The 14,640-nt window shown below is 45.7% G+C and overlaps 1 protein-coding gene across 2 annotated transcripts in view; it reads right to left on the bottom strand.

Annotated features, from left to right (window-relative positions):
- Window positions 1–14,640, bottom strand: part of EXPH5 (exophilin 5) — a 756,247-nt gene that overhangs the window by 24,945 nt on the left and 716,662 nt on the right. For both annotated transcript variants that reach the window (XM_069640259.1, XM_069640260.1), the window contains exons 4-5: window positions 10,190–10,247; window positions 8,579–8,708 (exon numbers count right to left, since the gene is read on the bottom strand). In XM_069640259.1, the coding sequence (XP_069496360.1) occupies window positions 8,579–8,708; window positions 10,190–10,247 (188 nt within the window). The remainder of the gene's footprint in view (window positions 1–8,578; window positions 8,709–10,189; window positions 10,248–14,640) is intronic.

Here is a 14,640-nt window from a genome sequence, read left to right as displayed (position 1 = left end):
AGGAATGGAGGGAGTTAGGCATCATCTATGAGTTCGATTTTGCTATCGCTCTCCAGTGATCGTTTTTCATGTTCCCTCCAACGGGAGGTCAAACTTAACTTTTTAGGGGAGGCCGGGGTTTTCATTCCCGCGAGTCTTCTGGCCAACTTGGCCAACTTAGTCTCAGGGGCCAACCGGGCCAGGGGAGTCATCCAGTACTGGATTTGTCTTCAAGGATAAAGATGTGGAATACGCCTTGGAGAGGGGGTATGGACCGCGAGGGTCCCGCGACAATTTTGTTAACTGCATATCGTAGCGGGGAGAGACCTCAGAACCGAGGTTCTAGTAAGGCGGTTTCATTTTCGGCGCTTCTGTGCCTTCGACCAGGTCTGATGAGCTTGCTTCCGGAGAGGCTGAGTCGGGTTATCCGGAGTAGAGGTCGGGCTGCGGGAAGGCGAGGATCTCGGGGAAGCCGGGTGGAGGATAGGCTCAGCATCTTCCAGGTGACTGATCGATCGCTGGGTTCCTTGGTAGGTGAATTGAAGGGCCATCGGGAACAGCCACCTGTACCGGATCTTCTGATTCTGAAGAAATTGGGTGAGGGGCTTAAGCGCTCTTCTCTTTTGTAGAGTCACCAGGGAGAGATCCTGGTAGATCTGCAGCGGGGTGCTCATGAAGGATAATTCGTCCTTGGTGCGACTGATCGCTGCCAGAGCTTCCTTAGTAGAGTAGAAGTGGACCCGAGTTATCACATCAGGAGGGGGATCCGAGGGGACTCCCCGTCTTGGGTGGAGCCTATGGGTCCAGTCTAGGATCAGTTGGGTCTGGTCTAAGTGTGGAAGTAGGGATTGAAAAAAATTCCCAATGTATTCTGTGAGATCTTTGTCCAGAATGGACGAGGGGACCGGGCGGATGTGTAGATTAATTCTTCGGGCACTATTTTCCAAATCCTCTTGCTTAAATTCCAGTAGCTCATTACTGCTCTGGAGGGTCCGAATCGCTTGTTGCATCTCTATTATGGTTGCATCATGGCTCTGAGTCATATCTTCCACCTCACTAAGTCTCTGCTCCGCCTCTGTCACCCGTTGGTCTGTATGTTCAAGTTTTGTGGTAAATTTGGCGATGCAAGGCCTAAATTCTTCTTTAATCTCAAGCATAAAGGCCTGGATATCTCCCTTTGTCGCCAGCGTTCCCTATTCCTCCGAGGGCTTCTGAGGGGTGAGCCTCGGGGGGGGTCTGATTTCTTGGTCTTGTCTGTTGCTAAGAGCATTGTGGAAATTTCTGAGTGTTTGGTACCCTTCACAGCTTTCATCATTGCGGTAGTCTCAGAGCCCAATCTAGGGAGACCGGACCGGGGGCCGCCCCAGGTTAGTCTGAGGGTACTCCTTTAGGTGGCGATCCTACACTCCGTGTAGGGCAGAAGTGCGATGGTAAAGAGCAGGGGCTCACCGGGTAAGATTGTTCAAGTTGTTAGGGTGGATTCTGCAAGGATGGGGAAGCTTTGGGGGCTACTAGGGCTGAGATTCCTGGCGTGTGGAAACCTGCTGGAAGAAAAAGTGGGCCGGGGCGCCTCAGGAAGTCGTTGGGTCGGATGATCGGGTCAAGCGATGAGTGGTAAGTTTGAAGGTGCAGTTCAGGGTAATCAATTCAGTGTTGATGGATTGCGCTGGGCCTTCTGGGGCTTAAATTACTGGGGCGACCTCATCCAGTCGCTTCCTCAGCAGCGGGCTCCAGGAGGGGGAGGGGCCCGCAGCGGGTTCAGAGATCGCCAGGGCCCATCAAGAGACCAGCCTCAGGGGGCCTCCTGGAACCACTCCCCGGGCCCCGGTCTATCCGGGCCGGGAAATGCTTAGGATGGGGCACTACAGGGCAGCGCTCCCCCACCAACAGGAACAGGGGGGGCTGCAGCAGGCACAGGCTATGTTACGCCCTGGGGCGCCTACCTGGCTGCTGGCGTGACTCTTCTTCGGCGGGATCGGTGTCGCTGGGCTTCCTGCTGGGGTCGGGCTTCCTGCTGGGGTCGCGAGACCGGTGTGGGTGCAGATTCTCCACCCGTCTCCCACATGGGATAAGCACTGCGTCTCGTAGGGTCTTCGCTGCACCGGAGCCGCCCCGCAGCCCCTCTCCAATGAAGAGCCGGGTTCCCCACAGGGGTTGCGTCGAAATTGCCTCTTTCAGATCTTCTCCGCCTGCTCTACCTGTCAGCTCACCAGCAGCAGGCGGGCGCCGTCATCCGAACCGCTGTAATGGCACCACCCGGAGCTTGGGGTGGGGGAGGGAGGGCAACGATCCTCGTGATCTAGCAACAGATATCCTCCGGCTCATCAAAGGTCGATTGTTCGGCTTTCCTCTCACTCCGTTCACCATCTGGGAGCCCCGCAGTCGCAGAGGCGCTTCGCCCGCAATTTACTCCGTAGAGCCGGGATCGTAACTCCCAGTGGCCATTTTAGGTGTGGGATCTCGGGTCGCTGGGGGAACATTGATCGGGCTGTATCCACGGCTTCCCCAGTTATCAGCTGGCGCAGAGGGCTCCCACGAGTGCCTTAAAGTCTTATGCGCATGGTGAGCCGAAAATCTTTGTCGGATGCTCGCTACGAAGGCTGCTTTTCAGTAGATGCCACGGGACTCAGACGGAGGCCATTAAGGGAGCAGCCACATCACTGGTGCTCCAGGCCACGCCCCCACTATCTGTATTCTTAAGACAAATTCCAGATAAATACATAGTGCCTGTCTATGCATTTGTCTAGAAGTTGCATCTCAATATAAGAAAGATGACAACGATGCAGCAAAAGGTATGCTTACATGCTTATCCGTCCAACAATTGGATCAACCTTACATGCAAGTTAGTCTTTTGCTTCCCAGATGGCCTTTAGCACATTGCCACACTTTTTCCTGTAAGGACAGCGTTTAGGAATGTACCTAGGTTAGTAGCCAGCTAGAGGAAACATGTGAGGGACTGCATAATATTGATCTGACAGGCTCTCATCAGCAGAAGCTAGAAGTGAAAGCTATATTGCCCCAATCTGTCAGTCTGGTTACCACCTCTTGGAAAACCTGTGCTCTGCAGAGAGAGATATGAGGTACAGTAAGACTACGTGGACTACAACATGAAATATAATGCAAAATACTCTTTCGCTTTCCTTCTCCAATAAACTATGAGGGCGAGAATTGGGGCCTCCCACCTTTGATGGATTGTGATGCTTTGGAGGTACTCTTCTGGAGGAAGGTCTTGCACTTACCAAATGGTGTTCCGGTGGCAGAAATCCGTTACGAGTTAGGGCTGACCTCCATAAAATATATCTGAAGTACCTCTCATTGATGAAAAATATTACTTATAATTATGCTAAGTAGGGGTCACTTTGGTGGCTACTAAACCAACTGTAGCTCAACAAATTCTGGACTACCTTACAAAACTGGGAAACAGAGTGTGATTTGCTCTGCAAAAAGCATGACATCTCAAAGAGTATATTATCCCACAACTCAACAGAAATGAAAAGGAGATGGGACTGGATCGACACAATGAACAAAGTTGGAACCCTCCATTTGTACGCTGACTTGCTGATTGATGCCAGACCAGTTGGAATATGCCCAGAATATCTGCATAGATCTTCCAGTGCATCGTGGTGGACAAGGGTGATGAGAGTAAGACTAAATTTGGGCACGCAGTAAAGTTCCTAGAGAGTTGAGAGTATGTAGATTCTTCTCGAACTCCGAGTGGGTGGAGACGCTATGCAATGTATTGCCACAATGTAAATCATTAGAGGTGAAACAAATGTCACACTTTGGCCACTCAATCCAACTTTATGCTCAGGTTGATGCTGGTAGAGTATGGCAGTTGATTATGAACTTTGGCCATAAAAATGGATGACTGGTGCAATTCATTTTTTAAATGACGTTTTAGACGTATGTGAAAGGACAAATGTTCTGACATAATTGAAATATGTGAAAGGACAAATGTTCTGACATAATTGAAATTTGGACTATGCTGTTAGTGTAGTCTATTTTCTGTTTTTTGACTGTAAAGTTAACTTTCTCTTGTTTTAACGTAGATTTTATTTTATTTTAAATTAATTATTGTATGTATCTTTTTTCATTGTGTTTGTTAAAGGTTATCTGTTAACCAAATAAAAATTAAATTAAATTAAAATAAAAAATCAGGATCAACCACGTCCGTAGGACTAATGTTAGCCATCTCAGCAACACCATGTTGTGGTCATGTCACGGGTACTGATTCTGGTTTTCCCAATGGGTCTGAACCCTGAGTGAGGAGAAACAGAACACATGTGAATTTTGTTTTAGCCCCTTCCATTCTCAGCAGAAATGTGAAAAGGTGCAGGGAGGCCCCCACGGATGAATAGCTCCAGGATTTCACATGGCTTTTCAGAGGCCCACTAGTGCCAATTCCTGCAGTATCCTTAGGGCGCTTCTAAAGCACTGTAGACCTGAGCTCAGACACACCTCCATCCAGCAGCGCTTAAACCTCCCTCAGGTGGCAGACGCTCTACTCGCACCAGCCTTCAAATGACCCGAATCACTGGATCCTCAGCAGGCAGCTCCCTAGTAGGGTAGGTGCACCGATTGTCCCAGCAGCAGGACTCTTAAAAGATCATTATGTTAGGCTCTCCTTCCACCAAGTCCATTATGTTGAAAAAACAACTGTTAATGGACAGGGGGCTTCATGAGAAAATCTGTGGAAATGCTGCCAAACGGCATTACTGCCACTTTGTCCTGCAAATGTACTGCAGTATTGCAAGTGGTGTAATTCACAATTTTTTTTTAAGTCCATAGGTATTTGGTCCATGGAATTTATTCCGCCGGTGGTAATTCTGTCGATTTTGCTGTTTTTTCACAGTATGGTGAAGGATTTATCTCAAGCATTCTGGTTGAGGGAAATCCTCCACCTTAACACCAAAGTTGTTGTATGACGGTGCGGTAATGCAGCAGTAACATAGTGGTAACTCTCGTGCTCCTGGTCTCAACGGTCTGGCAAACATTATTTTAAAACAAAAGCCAGACCTTTGGGAAAGGATACTGTGTGTATTATTCCATAGGGTGTGTCAAACCCAGAAAATACCGGATTCATGGCATCAGGCGATTGTATTGTCGGTGTATAAAAGGGGTGAACATAGCCTTCCAGAGAACGATAGATTACTTTCCCTCTTAGACGTTACGGGCACATGTTTTCTTCTTTTATTCGTGATGGGTTGCAAACATGGGTAGACAATAACAGCATTTTACAATTCACCCAAACTGGGATTAGAGCTAGGGCTGGCACCACGCACAATTTGAGAATACTCGATTCAATCATAGAAGAAAGGCGAGACACGGCTGGACTAACTTTGTATTTAATTTGTATAGATTTGTCAGCCACTTTTGATGGAGTAGATCGCCAGCGGCTCTGGGAAAAGCTTATGAATTGGGGGTGTCCCCCATGGTTCATTAATATTCTAATGTGTATGCATGAGGGTTCTCAAGCACCGGTCCGTCTAACTGATGAAGGGAACACGACTATACCTATTTGAATAAATAAAGGAGTGCGACAAGGCTGTACAATGGCAGTGTTGCTATACAATCTGTATGTGGCTGACCTGCCGGATTGGTTATTACCAAGTATTGGATGTTGTCCTAAACGGGGAGGGTTACCCGTACCATGGGCCTCACGGTAACCAAAAACAGGGAGGGTTATCTGTACCATGGGCCTCACGGTAGCCTTGCTGGTAAAACCGGCAGGCTGCCGCCAAACTTGTCATTTTTTCTGGCACCCGCGAATGGGCAATTACCGGGTCATTACAGCCCGCCGGACCCAGTGATTGCCCATTCGCGGGTGCCAGAAAAAAATGCTCCCCATTCCCATTTGTGCCCCATAAGGCTCAATGGGAATGGGGAGGTTGGATGCACCGGCACCATTAAAAATGTTGCTGGTGCATCCGACATGCTCTGCTCGTGTGTGCAAGTACGCCCACCAGGTCAGACAAGGCGGGCGGGAAGGCACCAGCGAGCAGAACTCATAGTTTGCCGGTACGGTAACAACAGTACCGGCAAGCTTACCGGTATCGTTGTTACCAGACCGGCAAACTTATAATGAGGCCCCATGTCTTCTTTTTGCTGAATTACACTTATTTGGGTGCTAAGAATATGTTCTCTGAATTGCATAAATACTCAGAGAACAAGCTTAAAATAAATATGGCAAACCAAAATAATGTCTATTTCAGCAAAAAAGGTGAAATGCCCTGAATTTAACACAGAATTGGGTAAATTTGAATATGTTGAAACTTACCATTACCTTGGCCTAGATATAAGTAGTAGTGCGAGCTAGAAAGACATCATAGAAGCCATGAAAAGTAAAGCATTAAGACTTACCCAACTGATTGTAAAATTCGCTAGAGAAATTGCGTGCGGCTTTTACGTTGAAAGGTATCATTATATTATACAAGCAATGTTTCTGTACAACTATATTATACTATATTATAATATATTATATTATAATGAGATACCTGGTATGGTTAAATACATTGGAAGGCCGTTTTTGGAGAAATATTCTGAAGTTTAGCCAATCTGTGCCTGTGCAATGCATACGACTCGAGTTGGGGTTAATGTCCCTGAAAAGGTGAAGTGTTGAAGAGGCGGGGGCTGTTACATATAAAAGCACATTCTGCTCCACAATTTCAACTTTTGCGCCTATTGGAGAATAGAACAAGCGCTAATGATGGTTTTGAGCAACTGATGGAGACGTCATACAAAATGTTGGGATGGTCACCTGACTTTACAAGGAAAACATCATATGTGACCTTGAAACGGATATTGATGAGTAAAGTTAAAAGGTGGAGCTGGGTTGGCAATTATGTACATCTTGAGACACTCCCTTCATACAGATATGTAAGCGGCGTGTCACACAAGTATATGCAGACATAGCTCTATCTAAGGAAATGTCCAAACCAAGCGGTGAGAAACCTTCGCTTAAGACTAACCAGTTACCATTATTAGCACTGACTGGTGCACGAGTAAAGCTACCAAACAATGAAAGATTCTGTAGCGTATGTCTGAATCCGAACATGTTAGAGACCCCCGATATATATTCACAGAGTGTTCAGCGTTAGGACCTGAATATATGACGATATTGGGACAATTGGTACATGATGATGACACGATTAAAACGGACACATTCTGAGCATACTGCTTGAATTCAGTGTCAGGGGGTGCACATTGCGTTGAACCAACTGTGGTCCCTTATTAAAGAAAAGTTCAATGAAAGACTGAACACCACAATTGTATATCTAAATGAACACCCATTTAGTTGATATAGATAATGGTAAAGAGAGATTAACACAGGTGAATAATGATTTTAATCAGACTGTGGCCCTCATTCCGAGATTGGAGGTAGCCATGGCGCCATTTGCGCCATGGCTGCCTCCAATACCGTGTCCGGCAACAGTCTGGTTGAATGGGGACTTACCGGTCATTCCGACCCTGGAGGACCTGGTAAATCCCCATTCAACCAACCATTCCCCATTCCCATTTGAGCCCCCAGAGGGCTCAATGGGAATGGGGAAGGCGTTAATAACGGCCCGTTATTAGCGCCCTGGTCCCTTAGCGGGACCCGTAAAGGACATATGGTCAGACCACACGTCCTTTACGGTTCCTGCTAAGGGACCTCAGAATTGGGCAGTAAGGGATTACCGGCATCGGTCTCCTTACCGGTGCCCGGTATCCCTTACCGCCCAACTCATAATGACCCCCTGTATGTTTTAGTATATTATTGATTTTATGCGCCGTAAATATTAGGTGTTATGTTTACATGATATATATATATATATATATAATACAGAGATGCAAATATGTACTGGACAATGGGGATGTTGCTGCCCAGATAGGAATTATGTAATGTCATGGTGAAAGTATGACTTGAGATTAATAGACACACGAAAGGATAATGGGTAATGTTAATGAATATATGAAATGCAGATGAAATTGTGATTGTAAAGGTAAATGTGTAATGTCACTTTGATAAGATTTAGATGATGTGATATACATTTGTAAAGAAATTTAAATTAAATTGTGGTAACTGAATTACCACCTCGTTACTGCTGTTTTTCCTGTACCACCAAACTACAGGTGTATGCAGGGGTTGTGGGCTTCTTATGCATGTGGTAGATTTCAATTTTTTGATTGCATCTTTTGACAAAATTCTCTTTGTTTTATAGATATTATGCCCCACTTAGTGTTGTAGCAAAGGCGGGCTGACCTAGATTGTGAACAGAGTACCTCCTAGCGCACCAATGCAGCATATATTGGCTAATACACATCTGGTTGATCGAATGTATTGTACACAGAAAATGCATTTCACTGGATTTTGATGTCCTTTGTCTTTCACCGTCAAGTCCTAGCTTGAAATAATTTGTAATGGAACCTTCGTAACACTTTGCCCAAGTTTACTTTTATTTGTCTACCAATTTGCCAAAAATGATCAAGTATACCTGCATGCAACTGCCAATTAGTCAAGACTTTGCCACGCAGCTATTAATATTATTGCATAACTTGTGAATCCAGGAAGAAATCAAGTGTGGCTTTTTTTGGCAATGATAATGAAAAGTGGGCTCACCAAGGAAGAGCTCTCTTTCGAGTGGAGAATCTGCAGGGGGGGCGTGTCCTACCCCTGTCCGTTCTTCTTTGGTTGCAAAGGGGCCGCCGTAGTGTGGGTTCTGCAGAGGCGGCCCGTACACCTCCGCCTGCTAGAGAGGGCGTGGAGTATTGCGGATTAAATCGATATCAAGAATAATCAAAGGATTGCAAAACAAAGTACATACAACTATAGTGTGAAACAAACAGAGTGCGTTTCAAAACGTATATTGGTCTCTACAGACAACGGCGCAAAAGTAAATGCAGTGCCAGGAGAGAGGACATTGGCAACAGTCTCTCAATTCAACTCAGTCAAGAGATGTTCGCTCAGTAGGAAACACATTGCATGATTAGAGATCAGCTACCTTCTTACATTTACCAGGAGATTGATGAAATGAAAGCAATACTTGCTGGCTTTCTCTCCCTGGTGCTGTCCCTGTGACCCTCTGAGCTGGAGGGGAGGTCTCAAAATCACTTCCAGGGCATCAAAGAGAGAGCCAGGGTTGGCATGAGGAAAAGGGTTTCTCGGTCATGACCACCCAGAGTGTTTGAAAACAAATCTCCGTTTTGGGCTTTTTCACCAGTAATGTTTTCAGAAATCCTTAGCAGCCCTCTCTGCAGGGGTTACTTCATTTTCAAATCTCTAAAGCCCCTTTGGTGGAATGAAGTTTAAATCACTGTGATCATGCCACTTATCAAGGGGTAGGCAACGTACGGGGGGAGGGTGGGGGAGGATTGTCAATCCTCCCCCACACTCCCGACCCCCAGCCCCCCGGGAAGTAAGATCAGTTGGGGCAGCAGGAAGGGAGTGAGCGACATGATTTAGCCAGCTTGCATCGTGGACTGAGCACCTCTGGGCTGCTGTGCCAAGAGATCTTAAGTCTCTAGTTTGTAAACTGATCAGCTGTGCAATCCCAGACTGAGAGCAGCCCAATCACCTGTGCTTGGATGTGCAGGCTGTTAGCAAGTGAGAGGTGGCAAAATGGAGGGAACCGGGCTGGGTACAAATAAAGGTGCCAGCTGCAATCTGGGGGAAGCTGCAGTGCTTGGATGAGTGCCTCCATTGGCCAAATGGCATCTTGGATCCCCTATGGCGAGTAGGCCACCTTTGCTACCAGAAGAGTCAATGTTGGGACCCTTTGGTGCTCCCTGTTGGTTCCCCTATCGGTGGTTACCCAGTATTGCGTTGCCTTTCAACTGTCCCTGGTAGCGTGGGGCTCTATGGAGCATTATGCATGATAGCCCTGCACTCTACTCCACTTACAAATGAATGCTCGTGGAGATATATGGCAGTACTATGCAGGCTACTCCTCTTTTTAACACAGACACATTTTATTTTAGTCTTTTACTGTTATTAAAAGGGAAGGTGTTAGACTTTGGACTTTGGTGTAAAGCTTAAGCTCATAAAGTAAAAATCGTATACTGGTGACGTGGAGATGGCGTTCGAGACAGCGTAGTCTTCGGCGTAACGTTGCACCCTTCTACTGCATGAAGCACTGAACTACTCCATTTCATCCTATGAGTGATCGGGGGATATTTAGGTTACCTTGACGTGATATCAGCATTGTCGTTGCCATGTAAGCACCACACATACCTTTCCATGCTCGTCAATCCTTTGGGAGGGCGTGTGACCCAGAATAGGGAAGGTGTGTCTGTGGACAGAAGCAATGTCATTGTGTTAATGCACAGAAAGTAAACATGTTTCAAAGGCAGATTAAGAAAAAAAGACATTGCATGTTCTTATACTTGTGCTTCTAAGGCAGTGTGCTGAATTCTACTTACCATCATGTAGCCCTTCACCTCTCACCCCAGGGTGTATCCTGGATTTTAGCAGGTGCTAAGGGATTCATAGACATTACCCTCAATAGCAAAGTCTCATTCCACTAGCCAGTTCAGTTAGAGGAGGACATGGACAGTAGGGCGCCTCGCATGCTCCATTCATTCTGCATAGATCAGTGCTTAGGTGCACAGATGTTCTAGGCAGCTTTAGATTTCTGCTGTTGAGGGAAAAGCTTGGGGTGTGCAATCTGTGGATTTCCTGAGATTTTGGACTACAGTTCCCATGATCCCGCACTGTTTACCATGCAGGTTTGGTCTGATTGTTAGCTTTAGTCCAAAACATGTGGAGAGCCAAAGGTTGCAGACCTGTGAATTGATTGGAGCCGCTATTCCTAGAGATTCTGAGAGGTGCTGGTATCCCCCATTTAGAAAAGAAAGAAGTACCGACTAACGCTGTTCAGGTATTTATTGTGTGTCCATATAATTCACACTAGGCGATCAAGGAAGCCCAAACAAGCTACAAGCCCATGCTGGGAGATGTTGCCTTTCAATAGGACTGGTTAGTGAAGCTTCGTTCTTGTAGAGGGCAGGCATTTGTGAAATTCATTTCTAAGAGTAAAGGACCTAAACTTCTGTACCGTTATTGTTCGATAGTATACAAAATTACAGATAGACGCATCGCCATTCCAAAGGAAATTACAATAAATTAAGATTATCAGTTAAAAAAATGTCGTTTACAAATGCAGATCACAATTTAACATCACAGATATCAGCAACACATAAATATATCAGCTACAATTTCTCTCTGTAAACATTTGTGTAGTGCTAATATAGCTGACACGTCCTGACACATGCTCAACATTATTAAATGGTCCCGAACACTGTCCTGAGGTCCGTTAACAAAAAAGGAAGTTCTGATAACTTATGCGGAGGAATGTTGATTAAATATGGACACATCAGGAGGTTGTGTTGAACAGTTTCTAAGTTGCTTATGAAACACAGTGCTTTCTTCCAATGCCGCATTCCCCCAAAGCCTCTCACTAAGTCCCTGGGAAGCTGATCCATGCAAGTTATCTGGAACTTGCTTCTCAAAGACTACAGGGGTATATATTAAACTAAAAATCCATTATGTACACATGCCTGAAGACACCCTCTAACAACCATAGAACACACGCCAACTTTGGGCCTGGTGTGATGGCTCAGCTCCAAGGCATGGAGCGGTTTGAGCCACACTAAAGATAGCCTGCCAGGGCATTGATGCCATAGCTATGAGCTACATGGAGGCATTCCAGGGTGGGAGTAGCAGAGCCCCACTTCTTATCTATGCAACCTCTCCGACCTGGGTGAACTGTCCTCTGAGGATTTGCTCCCACGGAACCTATGCCCCAGCAGAAGATGAGCGAAGGGGGACCCATTCCCCGGAGGATGTCTCCAATGGTAGATCATCCAGACACCTAGGCCGGGCATGAGTACTGAGATTATGAGCAACCCTGCCCGTGGGTTCCCATATGTCATTCGGCAGAAGAACTCCAACCCATAGCTGTACAGGGAAGACCCCTGTGGGAAATGCTTTAATGCAGCAAGTGAAGAAATACAGAACATATCCCACACGGCGAACTTGCAAAGAGAACTGTGTGACATCCAAAAGTACTCCCTGGGTTCCCATCTGTCAGTAGTCATCCCTGCTGACACCAGCCAGCAGGGGGAGATCTGCAGCTTAGACTACATCAGTGCTGCCAGAGTCTGTGAAAAGCTGGAGTATGATGTTTGTTTTTAAGACTGGTTATTTATAACGCGCTTAATACCCAGAGGTTTCTAAGCGCGAACCCGGGGATCGAACCTGTGTTGCTCTGCATCGTCTTGCTTCCAAGGCGACCATTTTGCCCCTGAGCTATCCTCCCAAGCTAAGCGGGGAAGGTGGCACTTCCGCTGGGACTAAAGGTGGCTGCCAAGGCTTCAGAAGCCTAAGGAATCAGTGTACTTGCAACAGATGGGGCAAAGTAAAGTATTAGGGCACAGGGCCTATCCAGAGGCTCCACACATAGGCGACTGCAAGCTAACCAATGCTGGGCCACAGGGGAAGTGGTCCCGGCTGGTGGTGGAGGCCTATAGTAGGCTGTGAACAGACCAGGACGGGAAAGAAGCAGTCAGTATGGAATCAAGGAGTGCCCGGGATGGAGGACAAAGCATCCAGACCTCAGGGGAGTGGAGAATGAACACAGTTCAGGCTCAATTTTACCCGGCTACGGAGCCGGAGGATCCTGGAAAGGCAGGGAAGTCTGACAAACAAACTTGATTCTGTGAGAATTGAAAGGTACATGAAGCTGGAACTCCTTAAACTCTTTAAAGGCATGAGAGTGCTGGACAATAGCTGGGCACTATATCCCTGAAAAGATACCTGGGCACTATATCTCAGAGTTATCTAGGCACTATATCCATTCACAATGAGCTGCACACTATATTCATAGGCAGTCTGCTGGGTACTACATCCCTAATATGTACGCTGGGCACAGTGCATCTGCACAGTGAGTCAGGCACTATATCACTGGAGAATGAGCAGCTCACTGTATCCCTGGAGGATGAACTATGCACCATACACCTTTGAGCAGGAAGATTTGAGCCAGGCACTATCCCCCTGGATGGATTACAAATAGACATCTGGGAACTATATCCCTGTGATTGATTGGGGCAAAGAAATGAGCTTGGCTCTATATCATGTTGACTGTGATCACAGCAAGAAGCAAACACGGCACTATATCCCAATCATTGCCATTAGTTCAAAGAAGCATGGTAGGCGCTATATTGTTGAGACTGTATTTAGGGAAGATATTCAGAGGGAGACCAGTATCACTATTAGGGAGAGCACACTGACGCCTTATACATGTATAACTCCTCATGACACATTTGGCTTAGGTCATTCTAAGGTAGGCACACCCTTTTCTGTTATAGATTAACTTCTACACCCCATCCGCATTGATCCCCGTTCCCCATGTCATCAGAGTAGAACTGTCGAGAGTCCTATTTATTTGGTGTTATTCCTCATGAATAAGGGAACATCACTGATCAAGTGAGAGATCTGCAAGCTTAGTAAACTCAATAGTTGGTCCCTACAGCCTAACCCATTTTAACACCTTTTGCTTGGAACATGCCAGGTCAGGAGCACATTTAAGTTGCAGGTAAAAGCCTAAACCCCATAGGGCAGGGTTTTCAAATGTGCAGTCTTCAAGATGTTTCTGGACTAAGATTCCAACTATCCCTCACGTTGACCGTGCTATTTAGGGATGATGGGAAGTGTAGACCAAAACATCTAGTGAGCCAAAGTTTGCAGACGTGTGCCATAGGTCTTTACCCCAGCCTCATCCTGATAGCAATACACCCACTCATTGCCATGCTTTTGTGTCTCCTGTTCTTTTGGTCCGTCACAACTGGTATGTAGTCTAGGATGCCAACCAATAAGACGCCTGCCTTGCATACGATGAGAAAAAAAAAAATCTAGCCTGTTCCCATCGCATGGCCCTTAATTTGAGTTCACTTCATTAATTAACATAGGGATTATGATAGCAAATACTCACCACACTGCAGAAATAAAAAATAATTACTTTGCCGGTTTTATGTTTTTATTCAAGTAGAAAAGAAAGACCCAAATGGCATTTGTTGCCTATAATGGACACATTGTTTTTAAAAAATCCAAGGGAATATGAGGAAAGTTCACTATGAGGACAGTAACAAGCTAGATCCAATTAATTCATTGTTCTTTGATTGTACCTGGTAGGATTTTATATTGCACATTCTTTCTGATTGAGCTGTTTATTCTGAAGAGCCCTAGTCAGGGTTCAGTTCATGTATTCGGACCATGAATTAAATGAACGTTTTTAAAAATATCTAAGTTTACATCCTGACACATGTCCAACAACTTCCTAAAATGACAGAAACATGTGGATGGGGCATAATCTCAACTGTGATAAAAGTGATGAAACAGAATTGTATATGAATGTAATGTGTTTCTTTGTGGTATATTATTTGCAAACTTTGAAAATACTTTAGAAATGGGAAAGCAATAGTAAAAAATCATAGTTTGTCAAGTACTCGGCAGAAGCCGAATACGAAGCTAAATAGTTGTTCATTCGACAGAAAAAAATGTAAGCAATATTTCCAATGTTTTCACGTTTCATTTATTTCTCTCCATTTTAATGAACATATCATCATTATTGAAGCCATACAAGCCCCAAAAGAGCACTTTAATAAAAAGCAGTTTCGAAACGTATG

The sequence above is a fragment of the Ambystoma mexicanum genome, chromosome 7q (genome assembly GCF_040938575.1).
Source record: "Ambystoma mexicanum isolate Mex_15411 chromosome 7q, UKY_AmexF1_1, whole genome shotgun sequence".
Lineage (NCBI taxonomy): Eukaryota > Metazoa > Chordata > Amphibia > Caudata > Ambystomatidae > Ambystoma > Ambystoma mexicanum.
This window is presented reverse-complemented; position numbering and strand designations above follow the sequence as displayed.